The sequence below is a fragment of the Chenopodium quinoa genome, unplaced genomic scaffold (genome assembly GCF_001683475.1).
Source record: "Chenopodium quinoa cultivar QQ74 unplaced genomic scaffold, ASM168347v1, whole genome shotgun sequence".
Taxonomy (NCBI): Eukaryota; Viridiplantae; Streptophyta; class Magnoliopsida; order Caryophyllales; family Amaranthaceae; genus Chenopodium; species Chenopodium quinoa.
In genome coordinates this window covers 6406066-6430672 of record NW_018743920.1, presented here as the reverse complement: position 1 = coordinate 6430672, position 24607 = coordinate 6406066, and the positions used below count along the sequence as shown (strand labels likewise).

The 24607-nt window shown below is 41.1% G+C and overlaps 2 protein-coding genes across 4 annotated transcripts; both read left to right on the top strand.

Annotated features, from left to right (window-relative positions):
* Nucleotides 1-9157: 9157 nt before the first annotated feature.
* Nucleotides 9158-13342, top strand: LOC110688198. Of its 2 annotated transcripts, XM_021864912.1 has the most exons (5): nucleotides 9158-10365; nucleotides 11182-11218; nucleotides 11550-11633; nucleotides 12811-12904; nucleotides 13095-13342. In XM_021864912.1, exons 1-4 carry the CDS (start codon nucleotides 10063-10065, stop codon nucleotides 12861-12863), a joined length of 477 nt encoding a protein of 158 aa, XP_021720604.1. In that variant the 5' UTR covers nucleotides 9158-10062; the 3' UTR covers nucleotides 12864-12904; nucleotides 13095-13342. The 2 variants fall into 2 exon arrangements, with proteins under 2 accessions (XP_021720604.1, XP_021720603.1); XM_021864911.1 differs by lacking the exon at nucleotides 13095-13342 and having other exon boundaries at nucleotides 12811-13048.
* A 684-nt stretch (nucleotides 13343-14026) lies between these two features.
* LOC110688197 (kinesin-like protein KIN-12E) lies at nucleotides 14027-24451 on the top strand. Of its 2 annotated transcripts, none has more exons than XM_021864910.1 (22): nucleotides 14027-14491; nucleotides 15048-15203; nucleotides 15327-15410; nucleotides 15820-15939; nucleotides 16380-16493; nucleotides 16736-16828; nucleotides 17365-17454; nucleotides 17566-17636; nucleotides 17793-17867; nucleotides 17962-18049; nucleotides 18135-18193; nucleotides 18483-18546; nucleotides 18694-18759; nucleotides 19076-19234; nucleotides 19321-19425; nucleotides 20139-20374; nucleotides 20623-20692; nucleotides 20778-20834; nucleotides 20922-20984; nucleotides 21473-21532; nucleotides 21654-21733; nucleotides 22084-24451. In XM_021864910.1, exons 1-22 carry the CDS (start codon nucleotides 14237-14239, stop codon nucleotides 24254-24256), a joined length of 4338 nt encoding a protein of 1445 aa, XP_021720602.1. In that variant the 5' UTR covers nucleotides 14027-14236; the 3' UTR covers nucleotides 24257-24451. The 2 variants fall into 2 exon arrangements, with proteins under 2 accessions (XP_021720602.1, XP_021720601.1); XM_021864909.1 differs by having other exon boundaries at nucleotides 20919-20984.
* Nucleotides 24452-24607: the final 156 nt, after the last annotated feature.

Genomic DNA, 24607 nt, shown 5'->3' with positions numbered 1-24607 from the left:
AGACGGGCTAAACGGGATGCGTCTGATGCCCATAACGTTGCCCAGTTTTCCGTGATTATGCATGAATTGAAAACTAAAAGCATAATCATGCAACAGGCGGACAACATCAAGCGGCTCCAAAAGGCACTCGATGAAGCCGGCACCAAGATCCACAACCTCAAGGCAGAGAAGGATAATGTCGAGGCGGAGCTGAAGAGGGTGGAAGACTCTTCCAAACTCCTGGATGTGGCTAGGAAGGAGAACACCAATCTCCTTGCTGACAACGTCCGCTTGAAGGAGGCGGCAGCCAAGGCCAGCGAAAATTTCCAGGCTACGCTGGAGGCTGAACAGATTCGGCTCATCGAAGAGAATGAGCAAGACTGCATTGCTCGAATGCAGAAGGCCTGGTCCCTGGTCCATCCGGACGCGGAGTACACCGTCTGGGAACTTGCCTACAAATATGCAGATCTTGCCATTGATGCGCGAGAAACGAACCAGCCGGCTCCGGAGCCTTATGAGGAGTGGGTCCAAAAGCAAATTGAGGCCATGCAGGCGGAGAACGACTCAGAAGGGGGAGAGAATCAAGAGGAGATTGCCCCTCCTGTCCCAGGAGCCGCCTTGCAGAGCCAGGATTAGGATAAGGCTCCGCCTCTGCCTTAAGCTCTTTGTCTTCTAATTTTCCGGCCTGCGTGTCGTGTATCTGATGTATCTTTTTTCACCGGATGGGGGTCCGGCTAACACTTGAACAAATTCCAATGTTAATATAATTTTATGCCGATTGAGTCGGTCATTTTTGTAAACCTTGTTCTATTTTTTTGCTTTTCGCTGTTTGTATGCTTCCCCCCCTCCCCTTTTTTTAATTAACAATGCCAAATGGGTTGACTATGACTGCCCCTAGGTGGGTGATTGTTTAGTGCAAACACTAAGCAAATAGCTACCCATACATTCCTAAATAAACAATCAACCGATCTGGGTCAAGCGGGTTTAGGTCAGACGTTAATGTACTGATTGCCGCTTGAGTCTCACTTAGAGCGAAATGGGGGTCTTTGTGACCGCTTGCGTGAGAAGTCTGAGCCAGCCTATGCCGGCTGACTATAGAGTTCTTACCGGCTGGGTTACCTTGGGGTAACATCCGTATGGAATCTTTCCCAAATTGGCGGGAAGTAAATTAAATAGAACGTTCGCCGCCTTAGTTGCCTTGAAGCAAAGAAGGCTGTGGCTTGAATTATAATTTCCCCGTCTGGGGTACCATGGGGTAACAGTCGGTCAAGATCTGTTAGAAATTGATTAATGGGCGTCTAAGCCGGCTAGGTTGCTTTTTGGCAATAGCCGTCTGCCCAACGAGATTTAATTTTGCCGCCTGTATTGCCTTGGGGGCAATATCCGGCTCTATCTCGTTTGCAATAGGTCATTCGGACGGTCATGGGCTTAACCTAGCCAGTAAAGACCGTCCGACGCTTTGACGCTTAGAACAATATACCACCCGGAAGGGAGATGTTCTCTTCGACAAATTCACCCGGATGGGCGTTGTCGGATGTCTGTTCAGAGATTGAGCAGACGGTTTATTATAGGCTTTGTGTCGTTTAATCGACTAAGTTAGGTACTTAGCGTTTTTGGTTTATGTTTGGGGCAAACGGTTGCCCGATCTTAAAAAATATCCGGATGTGTTGTTCACATTGGGACTTTGGTACACAGAAATTGAAATAAAGTATTTCTCATTAATTTGCTCTATTTACAAAAAATGACCACATCTTCCTAGAAGTAGTACTTTTTCAAGTTATCCACATTCCAGGTCCTAGGTAGCTTCCTACCGTCTGGAGTTTCCAGGCGGTAGGTGCCGCCTCTAACTTCGTCATATATCCGATATGGGCCTTCCTAATTGGGGGTCAGCTTCCCTTGCTCATTTGCCCTGCCAGTGGCCTCCATCTTTCGTAGTACGAAGTCCCCAACTTTGAGAGGGCGCTTGCGTACTCTTTTGTTGTAAGCCCTCGTCATTCTTAGACGGTATATTTCATGACGTAAGGCGGCATTGCCCCTGCGTTCTGGGAGTGAATCCAATGCTAGGCGCATGGCTTCCCAGTTAGCCTCCTCGTCATAGAGCATGACTCGGAGTGTTGGCTCATAGAGCTCTATTGGCAGAACCGCTTCAGTGTCGTACGCCATTAGAAACGGGGTTTCACTGGTTGCCCCCTTCTCAGTCGTTCTGATGGCCCAAAGGACGTGAGGTAACTCATCCGCCCACAGACCACCGGCTCTTTCGATCTTCTTTTTTATGCCGTCTGAGATGAGTTTGTTGAAGGCTTCAACCTGACCGTTTGCTTGGGGCCGGCCAACAGATGCAAAAAAAATGCGAGATCCCCTGATCTCCCAACCAATCCTTGAGGGAAAGCGTTTCAAATTGAGGACCGTTGTCAAAAACCATAGACATAGGCACCCCAAACCGGGTGATGATGTTTCTCCATATGAAGGAGATTACGTCTTTCGTCTTGATGCCTTTGACCGCCTCGGCCTCAACCCACTTAGTGAAGTAATCTACAGCCACCAGAATGTATCTCCTACCGCCTGAGACAGGCGTGTAAGGACCCAAGATGTCCATGCCCCACTTTGCTAAGGGAACCGGGCTGTAGATTGCCGTCAGGTCAGTTGCCGGACGGTGTATGAGCCGGGAAAACTTCTGACATTTGTCACACTTTTTCACCAAGTCCATGGCATCCGCCTCAAGGGTCGGCCAAAAATAACCTTGCCGTCTGGCTCTCTTTGCTAGAGTCCTGCCTCCTATATGTGAAGCGCAAAAGCCCGCATGCAGATCCTCTAACACTTCTCTTCCCCGCTCTGGGGTTACGCATTTCAGTAACGGCTGGAGGTACCCCTTTTAAAAGAGTTCCCCCTTGAACATTTCAAAGCTCAGAGCTCGCTTTTTAAGTGCTGCCGCTTCTGAAGAGGCATCCGGCAGGGTGCCGTCTACCAAATAGTCCCGGATGGGGTCCATCCAGGTGGAGCTTCGGTCTAAGATTCCAATGGGATCATGCTCGATACTTATTTTTTCCATAACCTCCCAAAAGACTGACCTAGGCGTGTCACAAGTGGCGGATGAGGCCAGTTTGGACAAGGCATCCGCCTAGTTGTTTTCGGACCGGGGCACTTGTTCCAAATGGAACTCATCAAATGCCCCCGCCTCCTCTTTGACAGCCTGCAGGTATTTGATCATTGCCGGATGGGTGGCCTCGTAGTCACCATTGAATTGGCTGACGATCAATTGAGAGTCTGAGCAGGCGACAACTTTTCTTGCCCTGCCGCCTTACACATGCGCATACCGGCTAGCAGGGCCTCATACTCAGCTTCATTGTTTGAAGCTTGAAATTTGAACCGTAGTGCATATTCGTATGTATCTCCTTCTGGAGATTTGCAAATTACGTCTGCACCACAACCGTTTATCGTAGAGCTTCCGTCTACAAATAACCTCCAAACCTGTCCAGCATCTTCCGGCTAAGCAGGCCTAGTCATTTCGACAATGAAGTCAGCAAACGCCTGACCCTTCACTGCCCGCCTAGGCTCAAAAGTTATTTCCAGGCTCTGAATTTCAACAGCCCACTAGATCATTCGGCCGGATGACTCCATGGTGGTCATTGGTCGTTTGAGTGGCTGATCAGTATAGACAATTACCGGATGGGCCAAGAAGTATGGCTTTAGCCGCTTGACTGCTTTGTAGAGAGCCAGCCCAAAAATTTCAATCATTGGGTACCGGAGTTCAGCATTTCTGAGAATATGGCTGATGAAATACACTGGAAGCTGTTTGTCGTCTCTCTCAGCAAGGAGAACGACGCTAAGGGAGTGATCTGAGACGGCTAGGTACATGTAGAGAACCTCCTTGGGCAGGGGGCTCACTAGTCTGGGCAACGAGTGCAGGTGTTGTTTTAACCTTTGGAATGCCGCCTCAGCCTCTTCTCCCCATTCAAATCTGGACCTCTTCCTGATTGCTTGGAAGAAGTAAAGACACTTGTCGCCTGACCGACTGAGGAATCTTCCTAATGCCGCCAGGCAGCCGGTTAATTTTTGGGCCTCCTTGACGGTTCGGGGTGATTGCATGTCAATCACCGCTTGGACCTTCTCCGGATTGGCCTCTATGCCTCTTTGATCAATCAAGAATCCGAGAAACTTCCCAGACTCAACACCAAAGACACACTTCTTGGGGTTAAGCATGACCTTGTGCCGCCTGAGTGTGGTGAAGGTTTCTCGGAGGTCAGCTAGGTGATCCGCCTGGAGCTTGGATTTGACTATCATGTCGTCTATATACGCCTCTACATTCCTTCCGATTTGATGGATGAAAACCGTGTTGATCATTCGCTGGAAGGTAGCAGGCGCATTCTTCAACCTAAACGACATCACCGTGTAGCAATACAACCCCTGATCAGTGACGAAGGCCGTCTTTTCCTGATCCTTCTTCCATAGGGGAATTTGATGGAAGCCTGAGTAGACGTCCATGAAGCTCATCAGGGCATGGCCGGCTGTAGAGTCAACCAGACTATCTATCTTAGGAAGCGGGTAGCTATCCTTTGGACATGCCCTGTTTAGGTCAATGTAGTCTACACACATTCGCCAGGTACCATTCGGTTTTTCGACAAGGACCACATTAGCTACCCAATCCGGGTAATAGCATTGCCGAATGAACCCAGCGTCGAGGAGCTTTTTGACCTCGGCGGCTGCCGCCTGTGACCTCTCCTCTCCATGATCCCTCTTCTTTTGCCTAACTGGCTTTATTTTGGGATCAACAGCTAGCTTGTGGACAGCTAGATCCGGGCTGACGCCTGGCATCTCTTCCACTTCAAAGGCGAAGAGGTCTTTGAACTCTCTCAGGAGTTGGAGCAAGTCTGCCCCCAACTTTTCAAAAGCAACCGTCCCAACTTTAATGGTTCTGTCAGGACGGCTGTCGTCCAGGACGACATCAATGCTTTCACCAGCCGGCTGGGGACGGGAGTCATCCAGCCTTTCCCCGGCTAGTGATTGCTATTTCATTTTCTTAGCGGGGGCTAATAGGTCCGCCTTTCTCTTTGTACCGCCTGCCTTAGGGACATGCCCGGCTTCTTTGTCATCGAGGTCAGTAGGTTCCTCGGTGGGGCCGGCTGCATGGGCAGTCGGCCTAACGTCTGAGAGATAGCACTCTCTAGCCGCCTTTTGGTCCCCGCTTAGGGAGCCTACTGACCCATCATCCCTCTCGAATTTTATCAGCATGAGGGAGGGGATGATTACCGCCTTGGACTCATTGAGGGTTGGACGTCCCAATATGAGGTTGTAGGCAGTCAACTCTTCGACTACCAAAAACTTGACGACCATGTGTCGCCCTTCCCCCTTGCCTCCCAGCCGGATGGGTAGGTCTATCCTACCTACCGGATGCACTACCCTACCTCCAAATCCGACTAGGGGGTGGGGGGCCTTGTGCATACTGCTGGGCTTGTATTTCAGCTTCGCCAAGCAGCGATAGCTTATCAGATCAGACGAGCTCCCGGTATCGATTAGGATCCGGCCAACTCGTTGATTGGCAACTTTACATTCGATGACAATGGGGTCATCGTGGGGCCGCCTGACCGTACCCCTGTCTTTCTCAGAGATGAAGACTTCTGGGAAGACGTCTTTCGACGCTTGGTGGGGCCACCACTAGTGAAGCCGCCTGCAATGGTGTAGATATGCTCTTCATCTGTGTCAGAGCTCACCACCGGCTTCTTAGACGATTGCCCTCCATTTGTAGGGTTACCCTTGGACTTTGTCAGGTAGGACTTCAAAGCCCCCTCATCAGCCAATCGGTCCAATAGCCGCCTGAGGCTGTAGCAACCATTGGTGTCATGGCCAATGTCCTCATGGAATTGGAAATACTTGCTCTTATCCCGATTCTTGACAGCGCTCTTTAGAGGAGCCGGCTTTTCAATGGTCAAGCGGTTTTTTATCTCCATGAGGATGGAGGAGCAGTCCTTGTTGAACTCGTACTTGGGGACACACGGTTCCAACTTCTTTTTCTTTTTCTGGGATGACTGACCTGGGCGGTCAGCTACCCAGATTTCTTTTCTTTTCTTTTCTTTTCTGGCCGGTTGATGGAACGGCTTTCCTTTACGTCAGATCGCATAGGTTCTAACGGGTGCTTGACGGCACAGAGCTCCATCGCCTGTATATAGGCTTCAGCCTCCATTAGTGCCTCCTGGAGTGTAGCAACCCTCTTGCGAACTAAGTCGAACTTGAAAGTCGACCCATCTTTCAGACCCTTGAAGAAGTATGTGTACGCGACTTCGTCAGATAGTCCTTGTATCTGAATTCTCATCAGATTGAACCGCCTGACATAGGACCGAAGTCCCTCCTTGTCACCCTGCTGGATCGCCCCTAGGTCGAGACTGGTTTTCATGGCCGGGATGTTCATGGAGAAGTTGGACGCGAACAGATATGCAAGCGTCTTAAAGTTATTGATGCACCCAGCCGACATGTTGCTGAACCACCGTTGGGCTATGCCTTTTAGTGTTTCCGGGAAGCATCGACACCAGGCGGCGTCGTCCAACCCCTGTAGGTACATGAGGTTGGTGTAGGCCATCAGGTGGTCTTCCGGGTTGGTGGTACCGTCGTAGGTACCTACCAACACATTCTTAACCTTAGCCGGCTGTGCCGCCTCGGTTATTTCCCGGGAGAAAGCCGAAGGCTGTTCTCCTAGGTTTAGCAGGCGGAGCTGCCAGTCCATGGGCTGGACGATGTTTGCCGCCATTCCCCCAAAAGGAGAATGCTGCATGTATAGTGATCCAGCTCCATATGGTTGCTGAGGCACAAATGGAGCCTGGTGGATCACATGAGGAGCAGTACGGACGGACGTGCCGTGCGTCTGGCTCCTAGGGTGAGTTTCCGAATGCTTGATCGAAGAATTACGGAAACTGTCTGGGTATGTCGACGTAGAAGCCGTCTGGGACATACTCTGACCTCTCTTATCCTGGATAAACAACCGGGCATCTGTGAAGGTCTTTTTTGACCCATCCGGCTGTATTTGCCGGATGGCCTTTCGCAGCCCTGATTCAGGGAAACGAATTTTTGAAAGGTCAATTAAGGGCCCATCCCCCCCTTTGGGCTTCGGGTGAGGATTAGGCACCCGGTCTTTGATTGGCTTCTTTACTGAAGCCCTCTTGGCCGACTGGCCCTTGCTGGAACCAGCTGACTTTTTGATGATGTCGGTGATTTCCCCTTTGATGTTACTCATGAGGTTCATGAGCTCCTCTCTGGTGACGGAGGCCGACTTCTCCGCCGCCTGGGGTTGTCCGGTATGCTTGCCGCCTGGGTTGTTGGGGCAAGCCTTGTATTGGTCCCGTTCCTTCTTTTCTTTGGAATGGGTGTGCCTGGAGCGGAAAGACCCGTCAGGGGCCATATAGGTTTCGACATTGTAGTCGTCTCCACTTCCGCTTTCATGGTCCGTGTGGACCTCAGGGTCAGCCGTGGGTCGGCTTCCCTCTACGTTTGGTACATTTTCAGATGCCATCCAAGTGGTACTCTCCCCACAGACGGCGCCAAATGTTTCGGGGTTTTCTGAGGTGTCCTACGGGAGACTTACAGCACCGGGAATGTACGCCTGACTTATGTACCTGCAAAACCACGAAACTCCGGTTGGGTGGAGTTTCGCCTCCGAAGGTCAAGTTAGTATGATTCCGGATGAAATTACGTGCAGAAGGTAGATTGGTTCTCTCGGATTCCGGGAAATTCCGCAATTAATATTGCTCGGGTTTTGCGGGCGTATTTATGAATACCAATAAATGAGGTAGATTCCTCTTTTTATAGCAGATGGGTCTGCTCCCCTATTGGGGGTACAATGCCACGTGGCATCCATTGGTTGGATGCCCATGGTGCAATAGGGTGATGACACGTGTCAGACCCCTATAGGGCCACGTGTCCAGGGTAATTTTTACCCTAAACAGAGTGCATATCAGTGCATAGAACCTATTGACAAACGAAGTGTATAGGAGGGCAGAAGCGTAATTAATCAGGAATTAGAAAACTTGAATATTCTACTTAACTGTGCTAGTGGTACATTTAATACTCCAAAAATGTACCACTGAAATCACATTGGTACATTTAATCAAAGTGGTACGTACGTTTTGTACTTTGAATTGTACCACTAGAAAACCAGTGTCATCCTATACACTTTCTAAGCACATAGGTGCTATGCGCTAATACTTATTCCTCCTTTTCATATCCATTACTAAAAACGAGTCCCTTGAGATTTTGATAGACGATAACTCGAACAAAGGTGATGCTATAACGTAAACAAAATGCACGCTATCATCTGATTCGTAATAATCTGATTCCAGTGTTTTATCAGCACATTCAGGACCCTCATTTGCATCGTGTGCAATCTCTCCAATGAAATTAGCAAATTCACTTGTAGACATTGTATGTGGGAGTAGACTTGAGAATTCAATCTGTAATTTCACTTTTAGAACTTAAAATATTAACATTAATGTTTCATGATTTATCCAAACATTAAAAAGGTAATTAGGCTCTTTGATTATAGGGAAGAAGGGTCCAATTTCATAGTTCAAATTGAGCAAAATCGAATATTATTAGGCTCTATGATTTTAGGGAAGAAAGGTCCAATTTCAATTTCATAATTACGCAAATTTGATTCAAATATCAAATCAAGTTCATAATTTACTGCTATAGGAGCATAGTCGAATTTAGAAATTATAATTAAAAGTTCATCAATCGAGTTTATAACAACCCTACATTGAGTATACTGAGAGTTAAATTGACGATGAACCCTAGATTATGAAATTAATAATTCGATGATTACAACCATTATCTTACCTCGGAAGCAACTTCAATGAAAGATATACAGAAGGCGCCGCAATGGAAAATGTGGAGTGCGCTTCAATCGACTCAATAAGTCAAATATTATTTTTATTTTAGATCAAATGAGGGAAAAAAAATAAATGGAGTATTAAAAAAATTGTAAAAGAAAGATAATAATTTTAATAGTTTATTGAAAAATAATAAAAAATAAAAAGGGAAATTTTCAACGGTAACCCCCAACTTCTGCTACGCATCAATGGTGACCTCCTTTTTTTTTATTATGCAAAATGACCCTAATTAAGAAATTTATCTTCCATATAACATTAATGAGTGTTATAAATTTTTTAAAAAAACTAACTATGATTAGCTTTAAAGAAAAAAAAAAACCTAAAAATAAAAATCACCAACCCAACCACCACCTTCACCCTCATCCCCACCGAATATAGTCAGCACCACCTCCACCCTCACCGGAGCCACCAAACCCCCTCATTTGAAACGCCGACCTCCCACCCAAACTGCCGAACCATCGCCTCCACCCTTTCCACCGCCTAGACCTGAACCCTAACCTCACAAATCTCTCTCCTTTGACCATTCCTTCACTAACCTTCGATCCTCGCCGCTTCGCCATTGGGTTGGTTAGTTTGGGTCGAGGAGGGATGGTGGGTTTAGGTTTGAGGTTTCGATTCTAGGCAGAAGATGGCGGAAGATAAAGAGAGAGGGTGGAGGAGATGGCGGAGAAGAAAGAGAGAGAGATCGGTGGTTTAGTGGTCTGGAGGTGGTCGTGTTTGGGTTCGATGGTCGGGGTTCTGAGTTCGACAACCTAGTGGTGGTGACGGTGAGAAGGACGAGAGGGAGAGAGGGTTGTGGGTGGGGATTTGGGAATTTGGCTTGGCGGTGGTTGAGGTGGAGTTGGCGCAGTGTCACCAGCGTTCGGGGGAGTCTGGGTAGCGTCGCCGGCAATCGATGGAACCTAGGGTAGTGTCGCCGAAAGGGAGATGGTGGCTGGGCAGGTGGTGGCTGGTTTTTGGTGGTTGGGGTTAATTTTTTTTAACTTTTTTTTTATAAAAAATATAATTCTAACCATAGTTAATATTTAATGAAATAAGGTTTTGAGTGAGATAAAATTTTTAACTAAGGTAATTTCGTATAACAAAAAAAGGAGATCACAGTTGCTGCATAGGAGAAGTTGGGGTCACCGTTTTCCCTTATATCTTCCCTCTTTGTAGCCCGTACTACCAAACGCCCCGTAATTGCGATTGAACGTACTGTGTCTTATCCATGGCGGTGTCACTGAACCACAGCTGCTACCCTCTTCATCATCAACATCATCGTCTCCATTTTCATTCTCATTCGTTCTTCCACATATCTCTCTCCTCTTCTATTCCCAACAAAAACTCCAAATTTCCCAAATTCAAAAATAAATCTTGTCGAAATCCCATTTTCAAAAATTCCCGGCAAAATCTCGTAATTCCTCCGATTTTCATGCTTGCTCTTTTCGACAGACCTCCCGATACCCAAACTTTCTTGGTTACTGTCAGCGTCTTGCTTGCAATTACACTCTCTCTCTTCCTTGGCCTTAAGGTACTCCTTAATTTTAGTATTTTTGAGCTGAATTTTGTAATGGAATTTTTGATTTGATTTTATTGCCATTGAATTAATTGCATTAAGAATTTGGTATTGGCTTTTCATTTCGCGTTAAAGTACCCATGTCGGATCTTTGACACTTTATTTTGATCATGAAATGGCCAACAAGTCCGAGTAATATGGTTTCAAATTGAGTTTTTGATCAATTTATGTTTGTAATAATTATGTGAGTTGTGAAACAAGGAGTTTGAATTTTGACATAAACAGTTGATGAAAGCATTGTGGAAGAAATAAGTAAATAATATGAAATTGATTGTAAATGTTTATCCTATTTAATTAGGGTAATAAATCTGGTGCATGATTTATAATTACTTCTACTTTGTGAAGTACTTCGTAATATTTGGTAAGAACAATAGCATTTTGTGATTAGTTGCTCAATGTACTTGTATTTTCAATCAATTTATAATGTTGCTGCAAGCATCAACATGACAACCACCATACATGTATCCGGTAGGGGTCTTGGGCAGCCAAGAGCGTGCACAACCTTAATCTCGAGTCCTCAACCTTTGCAATTAAAACTAGTTTAGGAGCTGTTTTTGATTGAAATGCAAAGAAAAGATTATTTTTTGGTCTAGTTTAGTGTTAGATCCGGCCTCCAAAGGTTGCAATAACATTCTAACAAAGTACTAATCCCAACTAATTCAAGCAATTTAGTGGAGTTTTAATACTGCTGTTCAATGTTGGTACTGACAGGAGCATTTTTCTGTTCTAGATATAAGTGTTGATGGGTGAATAACTGATAGGCTTTTGCAGGGCGATCCTGTTCCTTGTGATCGATGTGCAGGAAATGGTATGCTCTTATCTTCATTCCCCAAACCTGTCTTAAGTTTTATTTTTACCAACTATGAAGAAGTACACTATAGGAGTGAAAGCATGTTTAGTGTTGGACTGTTGGTGAATGCAGATCTTACGATTTGCACATTTATTTTTGCAATTTGCATTAGAAACTTTTTCTGTATGCAAATGGAAGGTTGACGTTTTATACTTTTCTACACTTCTATCTGTTAACTGAGAACTTGATTGACTCTTTGTGGCATTCAAAGATTGAAAACTTCAAATAGTCGAAGCATTTTTACTATGAACCAGCAGTGTTTGAAAAAGATTTGCCTCTTGATATACAGGGGGTACAAAATGCGTATTTTGCAATGACGGAAAAATGAAGACAGAAAAAGGACAGATTGATTGCAAAGTCTGCAAGGGTGCAGGTATTGATTCACGATGCTAAAACTTCACATACATTCGTCATTGTTACTGTTTCAAAGAGAGGAGTTAGATTTTATTAGGTGCTAGTTAGCCAGTAGTTTATTTGACTATGCTACTTCAAATCTTCAGTTTGAGTTACATTACATAACAGTGTCTGACACTTGATTCTCTATTAAGGGTATGAAATCCTTACTTGACACTTCAATTTCATTCAAACACTATAATAATACGTAGTATGGTTCTAATATTTGGCAATAAATTTTCCTGTCGAAATATCAACAAACCTTTGCCAGACTTTAGCTGGAAAACCCTCAAGAGTTCTAGGTAGGACTCCCCAAACTGTAGTAGGTATAAGTGTAAAAAACTTTAATCCATATCCTTCACAATTGGTAGGGATTTCTTTTTAAGTGAACAATTGATAGCCACTCTTACACTGCTTTAATATGGAGGACAACTTTCACTGTATATACAATCTGCATACAAATGAACACGAGCCTCTGGAGCTGAACCACAGACAGAGCATAGTTAATCAGCATTTACACCAATCCTTAAAAGCCTGTCCTTGGTCTATCACCCGCCTAGCACAATGAGCCTATTAATATAGTGTTTAAGAATAGAGTATCAATTTCAAACACTGTATACCAGGGAATATGGGAGTATCACCAGCCATTTCAGGGTAGACTTTTTGATGGAGTTTTTCGGGCCTCTTTGTCAAGTATGCAGCCTTGGCTATATAAGTTCATCTCATCCTTAAACTGCAAAGTTGTGAAGGAAAATTTTAAAAGCTATGGAAAGAGGAGATAATTATGCTATATATGCTCAGATATTGGCTTGAGATAAAAAAAAAACAACAGAAGTTCGCAGATCAATCAAACTTTTAATGTGTGTATTGTAATATGGAAACCCCGTGAAAACAGTTTTGAAAAATTAGGCAAATGTTTTATGCATGCTCTGAGTCTAATTCTTGAAAAGTGGCCATGGCCGAAGTCTTGAGTCGTGGTGTGCCTTACACTCTATATTTGCCCTCCCAACACAAGATCTGTGTCTGAGACTCTGAGACTTCTGAGTAACATAGGTCATCAAATATCTTCAATGCAGATTATCTTTAGCTGCTAAAGCACAACAGTGTTTGAAGATTACACAGTCTGAACCTAATCTTTGTATCTTTTCTCTTTTCAGGTATGGTACTATGCAAGAAATGCGCAGGATCTGGATATTCCAAGAGGCTATGAGGTGTATAAAGCTGGTATCTGCATCTGCTCTTGGCAAGAATGTAATGTTAGCTGTGAAATTCTATATTCTTACTGTAACCTATTCCCATCATAAGATTCGGAAGATTGTTGCTCGCTTGTAAATTTTTTTATTAACAAATTTGCACATTATAGTCAAGTTCTATGCATCAGTTGCAATTTTGTGAGATGCCCTTCTTAATTGCCTGCTTACTTTTCTTTCAATTTCTGCAGTTTGGGGATTGCTCAATGCCACTATTGTCAAAAAAAAATTTCATACACCTTCGGCATATTGCAGTTTCTTCAATTCTGGAAGTCAAGTCATATACAGTTCATGTTGTTTTAAATTACTATTTCATGATGGCAGCATTTACGAGTTTATGAATTATCGGTCACAATTTGTTTGATATTTATCCATAGTTGCTAACAAATTTTATCAAGTTTCTCAAGAGAGATAAATCTAAGGAGTAGTGATTTAAGATTTTCTGTGCCTGCACCCTTCTTAAGATGTAATGTGCACAACATCGATCACATGTGGTGCTCCCCTGGAGGCCAAGAAAAGTGCCGAAACCATGTCCATTCACCCTTGTATCACTTGAACATGCTAATATCTTACACACCAAGGCTATTGATCATGTAGCTCCATAAATTAATACATACGAAGTATTAACAATTCATCTACTCACTTGGTATTACAAATTAAAAGGGATTGGATCCTCTAATGTGTAATGCTTTGTTGTTGTTCACTTTATAAAATGAGACAAAATCACAAAATTCATAGATGAAGGCCTCAAAGCCCTTAACTCTAGATCCATTCCTTCTCTTATTCCATCCACAACATCAATCAATCACTTGTGCTACAAAAATGATTGTCAAAACCATCTTTGTTTATCCATGTATCATTCTAACATCCTACTTAATCAATATAGAATCCTATTAGATTAACCTAAGATGACTCTGGGTCGGGACTCGGTAAATACATAATCTCGACTATACGTAGGATGCCTTTTCAAAAACTATGACACGAGAAGTAGCCAGTGGGTTGGGTGTAGTCTACCACAAAACATTCGTGGTCGGCACCAAGCACAGCCTTGAGGCTAGGGCCATTCTTAAGTCTGGTTCTCAAAGGCAACATTGAGTCATTGATGCAATGAGTATTTGGAAAACTTTAAGTATAAAAAAAGACCGAGGGCAGAATAGTCATGGAAATAACTTTCAAATTGGCTCCGCTCCACAGTCCCCAATTTCAAAAACAAAACCCCTCTATTTGACCGTTAGATTCAGATCCTCCATTCCTTTAATTTCAAAATTGTCAGCCATTTTTGCTTTCTTCCACTCTCTCTCCTCACTCAGAAACCCTAATTACGCCATTACTGATGTTCAAGATTCCCTTCTTCTCCGAGACACCGAGTTCAGTGAAGACTCGGACTGGGTTTCATGACCCGCCCGAGTCAGCTCGGGCTACTCCGAGCATCGCCAAATCTATGTCTCGCGATAACTTGTTGCAGTCTTCAACAGTTCGAAATTTCAATGATAGAGAAGAATTTCTCGATTCTGCTAACAATGCGTTAGTTGTTCGTAGTTTTGATTTGCCCGAAGATCCTTCTTTCTGGAAAGATCACAATGTTCAGGTTTGATTTCAAATCATATAATTCCATTTGATTTTTAGCTCTGTTTTTTGTTGTGTTTTTCGAAAATCTGGGGTTTTTAATTTCTAGTTTAAGTTGTGAATTTGTGGAAAGAATGCGAGTAAATATGATCGAATTAGGGTTTGAACTTTGAATTATTGGTGCAAAGTGAGCTCAATTTAAAGAAAAACTAAAGTGAATCGATTAAATGATGTAGTCTTTGTTACTTGATGAAGAATGCGAGTAAATATGATCGAATTAGGGTTTGAACTTTGAATTATTGGTGCAAAGTGAGCTCAATTTAAAGAAAAACTAAAGTGAATCGATTAAATGATGTAGTCTTTGTTACTTGATGCTTACTTATTAAATTTAGTTGAGCATATTTTTTGTTTAGAATTATCATGTTGTGCTTTTGCATGATCGCAAATTGAAGCAGTGCTTTGGATTTAAGTTCTCGAGTTTGCAAATTGCAGATGATGATTGAGTTTTATGCAAAGTTTGCTGTCTTCCCTAAGATTGACTAACATTCAATTGTTGATGTTACAACTTCAATGAGCAGGTTATTATTAGACTTCGCCCACTCAACAATTCTGAGATATCACTGCAAGGCCAAAATAGGTGTGTTAGGCAAGAAAGTTCTCAAAGTATTACATGGACCGGACATCCTGAATCACGATTCACTTTCGATGTTGTTGCTGATGAAAATGTTACACAGGTCTTATTCCTCTTTCATATTGTATAATATTTGTTATTATTCTATCTTCATCTGATCATGTTTACTGACCCTATCTGTACGAGTGTACGATTGCTGATGAATTCTGTTCATGTGATTGATCAGGAAAAGCTTTTTAAAGTGGCTGGGGTGCCTATGGTTGAAAACTGTGTGGCAGGGTACAATAGCTGCATGTTTGCTTATGGACAAGTAAGCCATTATGCCTGTCTATGCCTATTGTATTTACATACAACTCGTCTTATTTTTGTAATCGTGCATTGATTTATGCATGTAATAGGCTTGCGACTTTAGTTCGATCTAGTGGTCTAGCTCTATGGATGTTTTATTACTTTGATGTCCAGTAGAATATGAAAAAATGAATTTCATTAAGCTACTAATTTTGGTGTTTGAAAAGATTATTTTGTTTTTTTATGCTAAGGCTTTTTATTTGGGAAGTCAAAAAAAAAAAAAAAAAGGGCAAGTGCACTCTCATAGTCTCATGTAATTTTCTCTTCTGGGAAGCATTGTGTAGTGTGTTTTTGTTCTCTACTGAAGTTGCAATGTTCTGCTCTAATTATATTTTATAAAGGCTCTGTAACTTTGCATGTCCTATTGGCAGACTGGAAGTGGGAAAACACACACAATGTTGGGAGATATTGAAGGTGGCACTCGACGACATAGCATTGATTGTGGAATGACACCTAGAGTGTTTGAGCATCTCTTTTCCAGGATCCAAAAGGTATTTTCTTCTGAAAAAGATATTGTGAGAAAATTGTGGTTTGAATATTTATTACTTAAATATCTTCCATTATAGATTCGTCTGTTTGAGTTGCAATGGCTATGACTATCTAGCACTGATATTGAATTAGATCAAGTCAAAAGTTATATGTATCTGTTATAAATTATAGATTACTTACAGCATTTTTAAAAAATTGCTGTTTAATTCTTTCTCAGACATAGGGTTAGTGTACAATTATATGCCTATATATGCTTGCTTCACTCTTTATAGTTTATATAGATTAGTGACATTACTCTATTAGTCCATGTAGTTTATATAGATAACCAAGAACATGAAATCTGATTATAGTATATACTACTTCAAATTTCATTTGTGATCTTGTTTCTTTACTTTTGATGGAATGTGAAGAACTCGTTAACAATAATATAGTAATATCACAGGAAAAAGAGGCTCGGAGAGAAGAAAAGTACCGTTTTACTTGTAAATGCTCATTCTTGGAGATCTACAATGAACAAATCCTTGATCTTTTAAACCCTTCCTCAACGAACTTACAGGTAAGGATCATGTGAATTGCAAGCTATGAAATCACTTTTGTTATCAATTTTAATTTTTTGTATCTCATATATAGAGCCGTAATGAGCATTGTAAAAGTGAGGTCATAAACTTGTTTCTCTTTTGTTGTGCTTATCAGTAGGACTGAGGATCGAGTCTCTGGGTTGATGATTATTAAAGTATAAATTGTCATGTTTTATTGTCCAGTTGCTTCCTTTCAAAGCTTATGCTCCTCATTTTTCAGATAAGAGAAGACTTGAAGAAAGGCATTCATGTTGAAAATCTAACTGAGTTAGAGGTCACTAGTGCTCGAGATGTTATGCAACAGCTTCTTCAGGTATTGATCAACCTAACTAAACACATACTCAACCTACAGAAGACCTTGATTATATTGTACAAGCATAATCAAGTTTGCATGGTGATAGATAATCTTTCGTTCTTTGCTAAAGTCTAAAGTTTAGGTTCGGTTTTGGTGAGAGCATGATTTGTTAAGGAGCCAATCTCAAGTATTCTCAACCCTTGACATGATTTTTGACCTCTTAAAATATGCCTCTTTACTAGGGGCCTCCTGAATGAGTTACAACAATAAACTTTACACATATGTCACTTTGACAAGGTTGCAAATTAACTAGGAGCCTCTAGGATGACTAGCAATAATACGTATCAACTAGTAAAATTCTGTGATGATTCCACTTGTCATCTTCAAAACTAGAATATGAACTCGTGAATGGTGACTGATATCTTTCAAAATTAGAATATGACAATCTCGGAATATGTTTCAAAGTCTCTAAGGTGACTGATATCTTAATCGATGCCTGTTTTTTACGAATTCTATATACAAGTGCCTAATGCAGGAATGTTAATGGTTGTCAGGGTGCTGCAAACAGAAAGGTGGCTGCCACTAACATGAATAGAGCAAGTAGTCGTTCTCACAGTGTATTCACCTGTGTTATTGAGAGTACTGTAAGTATTTTCCCTCTAAGTCTAGTAGGTGTAAAAAAAACAGCTCTTTTATAGTGCAGAATTTTCTAAGTTTGAAATTTAAGTGCTTAATGAATGGTGGTGAAACTGCAGTGGGAATCCCAAGGTGTAACACATCATCGCTTCGCTCGACTAAATCTTGTAGATTTAGCTGGCTCTGAAAGGTAAAATCATAAATTGCAACTCGTTGCTAGTACTAGACTAATACAAAAGAAAGAAAATAGAAAGAGAGAAATTATTGTTCTAGAATCTAGTCTTCTTGTTGAGTGTTTTACTGCTATCTATTTCAAGTCTTAGCCTCACAAAGATTATCATTACAGGCAAAAGAGTTCTGGTGCAGAAGGTGACCGTCTTAAAGAAGCCACAAATATCAATAAGTCACTGTCAACTTTAGGGTCTGTTTTTCCTTCTTTCAATTAAAACTATATAGCAGTAGCTCACAGTAAAGAATTTATCTCTTGATTGTCCTTACTTTTTATAATGCTTCAGACTCGTGATAATGAACCTCGTGAGCATATCCAATGGAAAATCCCATCACGTGCCATATCGAGATTCAAAATTAACCTTTTTGCTTCAGGTATTTTTTAACTCAATTTTTTGCTCATTAAGCTGCCAAGGAATCCTATTTGCAAGTCTGACTTGGGCTGTACTTTGGAATTCAGGACTCACTTGGAGGGAATGCGAAAACCACTATAATTGCTAATATTAGTCCATCCAGCTGGTTAGTGCTTCCTGCATCCCTTTTCTTTTTAACTGTCACTTTCATCTATAATGTATCGGGAATCTGAACCAGGCAAAGTGTTCAGTTTGTAGCTCATACACATGGTAGTGTTGATTTAGCAATCTCGAATATTTCTCTTCTATTTTGAGGTGATGGCAGAGTTTATAATTTTGCTTAAGCAGATACAGAGTATTTCCTGTTTTTCTTTATCTCGAGTTCCAAGTATAGAAGGTAGATTTTTCTGTGTTTAGAACTTTATTCCTTGATATAACTTTTCGGCTTCTTGCAGCTGCTCACTGGAGACTCTTAGCACCCTGAAGTTTGCTCAGCGTGCTAAATTTATAAAGAACAATGTATGTTGTCAGGAAATCTGTACTGCTTTGTGTTAGGCTAAGTTGGTTCTCTTTAGATATTTGCCATTAATTCTCTAAAAAAATATTAACTGGTAAGCTTCATGTTCATTAATTATTATATTTATATCCATTTGTTCAACCTATCAGGCCATTGTAAACGAAGATGCTTCTGGTGATGTCCTTGCCATGAGAATGCAAATTCAGCAATTGAAGGTATCTCTATCTTATATCTTCCCAGGAACTAATACAATAGAGAATTTCTTCTAAGAGAAGCATAAGATTATATTAATAGACACATATTTTATAGGTTGTGCAAAAATGCAAAAGTCTTGTTGCCAAACAATCTCAATTCTCACTTGAATTTGTACCAATCTTTTTATTTTTAGTACATTAGTATAATTTCTGTCTTCATGTTTCAAATATTTTTCAGAAGAAAATTGTTAAGCTGTTGTTGGATTGGTGTTGGATATCATAACGAAGTTAAATTATATGAACCTTGTCTGAACTCATCTGATTTATCATGGTGCAGAAAGAAGTGTCACATCTGCGTAGTTTACAAAATGGAGGAGCTGGAAATCAGGATAATGATGCCATGACATTGGGTTTTCTAGGATCACCTGGGGCTTTTAAGTGGGAAGGTCTTAATGGTTCTGTGACTCCCCTAACCTCTAATAAAAGACTGTCCCAGGTTTGTGTTTTTGTTGCTTCAATATGCTGTACACTGCACATTTTTGCGTCAAGTTTCCTCTTACCAAGTTCGATGGTGTTCTTCAGAAGAAAGAAATTGAGGTTGCTCTTGTTGGGGCATTTAGGAGGGAAAAGGATAAAGACATGGCATTGCAAGCACTCACTGCTGAAAACCAGGCAGCTATGCAGCTGGTATGTAGAAAAAGAACCCTATATGCTATATTGCCATTCAACTATTCCTTGTATGTTGAAAAAACTAGGTTATTTTTATATGTGCTTTATACATTGTAGCTTATCAATCTATTCAATATTCATCTATTCAACCCCTTTCAGTAGTGTAATACTATGCTGGCATGCTATCCATTCTGTCTTTGTTGCCTGTCAATGAAGTGCATGGATTTCTTTTCTAGCAAATATTTGCTATAGCAGGGAGGTGAAAGAGTCAGATGGGTTTACCTTTGAAATTACACAGAAGCAATTAACTGTAGACACATGACCTTTCTGGCAACTTAATCTTACTAATTCCCAGCAAACATAATGTACAGGACCATTTAGTGAGAGTTATCCAATTATGTCCATTAGGGACTTTCAAGTTTGTGAAATATGAACATTATTAATTGTGTAATATTGTGCTGGCATAGTGGCATGCTATCCATGCTATCTCAGTTGTCTGTCAATCAGGTGAACTGATTTCATGTCACTCTAAGTGCCCCAGTCCCGATGATGTGCAAAAATCTTTAGTGATTAGCTACTGTGCTAAATCCAACTGCTTAAAACATCAGCATAAAACATTTAATATGATATCTTTTATGTTTTCACAAAAGTGTGATTTAACTTGTCGGTTCCATACCTCATGATGTCGGTAATTACAAAGGAACTTTGATCTGATATAATACGCTGATTAGGCAAAACAAAGACAAGATGAAATACAAGGCCTGAAAATGAGGCTCAGGTTCAGAGAAGCAGGGATAAAGAGATTAGAAGCTGTTGCCTCTGGTAAGATCTCTGCAGAGACCCACTTGCTAAAGGAAAAAGAGGAACACTTGAAAGAGATTGAGGTCTTGCGTGCTCAAGTTAATAAGAATCAGGAGGTGACAAGATTTGCGATGGAAAATCTGCGTTTGAAAGAAGAAATTAGAAGGTATGTCCTTCCAGCCATCATGTGCCTGTGATGTCCGTCGAGTCATTCTGTCATCAAGTGCTTGAACTTTTAATGGCCCTTTCCCTAGACTTCTACAAGAAATTTAGCAGAGACTAAACCGTATGTGTATAGTGGATAGCCACAGAAGAGTAATAAGTCACAACAGAGATCATTGCAATCCTGTTTATATGTTTCAAGAAATCACTACATATACTTTAAGTACAGCTAATATGTGTGTTGCTCGACAGATTACAGTCTTTCTGCGAGGAAGGTGAAAGAGAAAGAATGATCGAACAGATAAATACCTTGCAGAACAAGGTCTTTAATTGATCACTCTCATTTCATTCTATCTGCTTCTTGTAAATGACTAGCAGGCTTTACAATTTTTTTAAACAATGTGCAGTTACTTGAAGCACTTGATTGGAAGCTTATGCATGAATCAGAACCATCCAATGCTCAGGTGCCTTTAATGATTTTTATTTAGATTTTTTTTATCATGTTAAGTTTACTTCACTTGCGACTCACAAAACGTGACATGCATCAGCAGAAAAGGAGTCCTTGTTTGCTGACAGACAGTCCAAGCGATTTGGACCAGCTCAACTTTAACAAGGTAGGATGTCATACTCATGTGATCTATTCCATTAGGAAACCTTTAACTATTACTAATATGTGTTCAAATTTGGAGTACTTTCCAATTGGCATAATGATATTTGAAGAGATTGATAAAAAAAAAGATATGCTAGTATACGTAGCTGCTGAGTGCTGACTGTATATCTGCATATAATATCTTGGGGAGCAAATATTAGGGATGTAAATGCTGACAGACTGTATATCTGCATATAATATCATAATTCCGTATTATGTAACTGAATGTTTGCTTTATCACCACTTTTTGATTAGTATTTTGCATCTACAATGTTCAATTTCTTCTTAACAATAGTCTTCAGCAATAACATGATGGGATATAAACTTGTAATTGAGGTTTTGGGTATTATCATAAACAAATGGAAAAAAGATTTAAAATGTATGTACAATTGATGATTTGAATTCAAACTAATTTTATAAAACCTCATCCCTGTTGCTGGTCTATTGATTCAGGAATCTGCATCACCTTGGCAATCATCAATCAAAGAGGAAAACGAATTTCTGCGAGTGCAGGTCATTGGAGTGCCTTTTAGATCATTTTTTACTGTAGTTCGATACCTGATTTTTCTGACTTCATTGCTCTAAAAGCTTTGCGCTTCTCCATTGGCTGATGGTCAACTTCTTTTTTTCTTAGGCCATTCAAAACCAGGCAGAAATAGATTCTCTTCGTAAGAAACTCAACTCCTTTGTGGAGGCGAAGGAAAAATTGGAAAGGTGACTGTCTCCATAAACTACTTTGGTCTTATTGATATTACATGCCTGAAGATTCTAACTCATTAATACATTTTTATAATTGGCACAACTTAGAAAAGGAATGGGGGAATAAACTGCCCCTTTTCTTCTGCCAAAGTTGACTGGTATTTGGAAGAATACGAAGTATTAAGTTAATTTGTTGACTTCAGTTCTTTCATTCTTGAGGTCTCTACCAACAAAGATGCAGTGATCAAATAATGATACTTACGTATGATATTTGTGGGATTCCAGAATTCTGATGAGTGCAATTTGCAGAATTCAATTATGTTTTTGTTATGTGATCAGGCTTACCAAAATTTCACATCTTGCAGGCACATCAAGGATTTGGAGGCAGAGTTACAGGAAGTTAGATCTTCCATAAACACAAAAGAAGAAAGCCACCAAATGCAAGCTGATGCTACCTCGACTACAACAAATGACATGAACAACAATGACCAGCAGGAGCTCAAAGCCATGGTAGATGTCATTGCAGCGGCAAGTCAAAGAGAAGCTGAAGCACATGAAATGGCAATCATACTAGCTAAGGAAAATGATGAACTACGAGCTAAGATCAAGGTTCTACTCGAGGACAATAGTAAGTTGATAGATTTGTATGAAAGGGCAGCTGCAGAGACCAGTGAAGTCAATAATGTAGATGCTCAAGGTAACGCCGATGAAGGCCAAAATACTGGATCTGGTGCTATTTCTCAGATAAAAGACGCCGAAATAAAAAGGTTGGAGGATTTAGAGCATCAACTTGCAGAAATGCACGATGAAAATGAGAAACTGATGAGTTTATATGAGAAAGCAATGCAAGAGAAAGATGATATTAAAAGATTGCTTTCATCTGCTGTGCACAACAATACTGCAGAGAGAGGAGAATTCGAGTTCCCAGAGAAGCTTGTTGAGGTTGATGGAGGAAAGTATTTGGAGTCTTCTGAATGTTTTGCTGAAAGCAGCAGTGGCATGAAAGAGCAGCAAATTCTGTCTGCTGACACAGTGGTCTTAGAGGAAACTGACACGTCTAAATGGAATGTGCAGAATACATGTGGCCAGTGTCCACCCACTCCTTTCACAACTGAAATTCAGATGGATGTGGGGTTAGATGAAATCCAGAATATTCATGAACAGCGTCCTATCATGGAGGAAAATTCTTTTGGAACATGTGTTCAGGGCCAGTATGAGACTGGTGAGAGTAATGTCTTGAAAATCCCTCCTATGTGCATCACAAGTATGGTATCCAAGGAAAAGTGCTCTTTTGAGTTTAGTAGTGAGGATACTTATATCCAATGTCCTGGTGATTCTCAGGATGATCTAGATACTAGGGTGCATTTCAGAACTTATTCTGAGACCGTAACAGAGGAGGAACTTGTCCTTGTAAAGAAGGAGCTGGAGAAGGCCCGAGAAAGGCTTTCAAGTTCGGCCCACACTGTCAGTGAATTTGAAACCATTGAGAAAGCAGTACTTCTAGTTGATGCAGTCTCTAGGGAGATTGATGCGTTAAAGGGTCTCTTGCAGTTCAAGCAACAGGAGATTGGATCCCTAAAACCTCTCTCATCAGAGATGCAGGATAGAAGTGCCCTTGTATTTAAAAAGCTTGCAGCACTTAAAGTTTCTATATCAAGTATTTCGTCATCTGTTGCTTACTTCGAACAAAGAGAAGATAGAGCAAAGGCAAGGGTGGATGCCTCAATGTCATCCTTGGGACAACAAAAGGAAAATCTAGTCTGTCTTCAGGTTCAAAGCGATGAAATCAATGCAAAAAGAAGAGAGATCCAAGAAACTGAAGTGGAACTGAGGAACAACTTGTGGCGCCTCAAATCTAAACTTGAGGAGGAAAACCAAAAACAAGAAAGTCAAAGAGTTCTCCTTGCCATTGATAACATTGAGAGAACCGAAGCTCCAGCTCTGATCTGCAGCAAGGCAACTGATTTGCTCAAATCTGAGGAAGAAAAAACCAAATTGCAAAACGAGATCAAGCAAACCCAGGAAAAACTTGGTGTCATCAAGAAGCAGGTTGATGATTTGAACAGGAAGGGCCAAAAGCTGGATAGTGAAATCCAAGTTAAAAATGTAGAGATGCAAAAGACTACAAAATTGTTGCAGGAAAGGGGACTTGCCCTTCAAAATGTCACTAATGAAAAGGCGATGCTTTTGGAGATGAAAGAGAATGGGAAGCCTGAGATTGATGAGATGATAGTTGAATATCAGCAGTGTAGCTTTGAAGAGCATTTCAGAGAAGAAGAGCTGATGATACTTGAAGAAGATATGTACATGTTGTCATTAAAATTAGCTATATTTGAGAGCGAAAGAGAAGTTGCGGTTAAGAGAGCAACCCAACTCTTGTACAGAGAGCAACACCAAACAGGCCTTCCGTCAGAAAGAATGCGACAAGAACTTGAAGATGTTCAGAAATCAATTCTAGAAGCTAATACATTACTCTTAGCCGAAAAGCCAGCTGACTGTCAAGTGGTTTTGTCAGCCAGTTCCCATAGGAATTCATGACCTTCAAAATACTGAAGCAGCTTAAATTTTGCTTTACCAAGCTCGCTGTATGTACTATGTTAAAAGTCCAAGATTCATGTTGTACTGAAACTCGCAATTCAAAAAGTAAATGACGAATTCAGTGATTAATTCATCATTCAAATCTTCAATAGTTGGCATAATTAATAATTCATGCTTTACAATTCACATACTAATGTTTTATTACTTGTCAAGTTTAATTAATTATCAATGTATTTATTACTTTCTAGTTTGTGTAACTACTAATTAGCAAGCTTACCATTGAAGAAACCAGATGGTGTCAAAGCCATGTCTACTACTTGCACGGATGTACCTCAATTTAAATTATTGAAC

What these genes read in the sequence shown, in the direction of transcription:
- LOC110688198 (XM_021864912.1), top strand. Translation starts at nt 10,063, where the DNA reads ATGGCGGTGTCACTGAACCACAGCTGCTACCCTCTTCATCATCAACAT. An exon ending in TGATCGATGTGCAGGAAATG is followed by an intron (nt 11,219 to 11,549) that starts GTATGCTCTTAT and finishes CTTGATATACAG; the next exon opens with GGGGTACAAAATGCGTATTT. An exon ending in CAAAGTCTGCAAGGGTGCAG is followed by an intron (nt 11,634 to 12,810) that starts GTATTGATTCAC and finishes TTCTCTTTTCAG; the next exon opens with GTATGGTACTATGCAAGAAA.
- LOC110688197 (XM_021864909.1), top strand. Translation starts at nt 14,237, where the DNA reads ATGTTCAAGATTCCCTTCTTCTCCGAGACACCGAGTTCAGTGAAGACT. An exon ending in CTTCCTCAACGAACTTACAG is followed by an intron (nt 16,494 to 16,735) that starts GTAAGGATCATG and finishes CTCATTTTTCAG; the next exon opens with ATAAGAGAAGACTTGAAGAA. An exon ending in TTATGCAACAGCTTCTTCAG is followed by an intron (nt 16,829 to 17,364) that starts GTATTGATCAAC and finishes AATGGTTGTCAG; the next exon opens with GGTGCTGCAAACAGAAAGGT.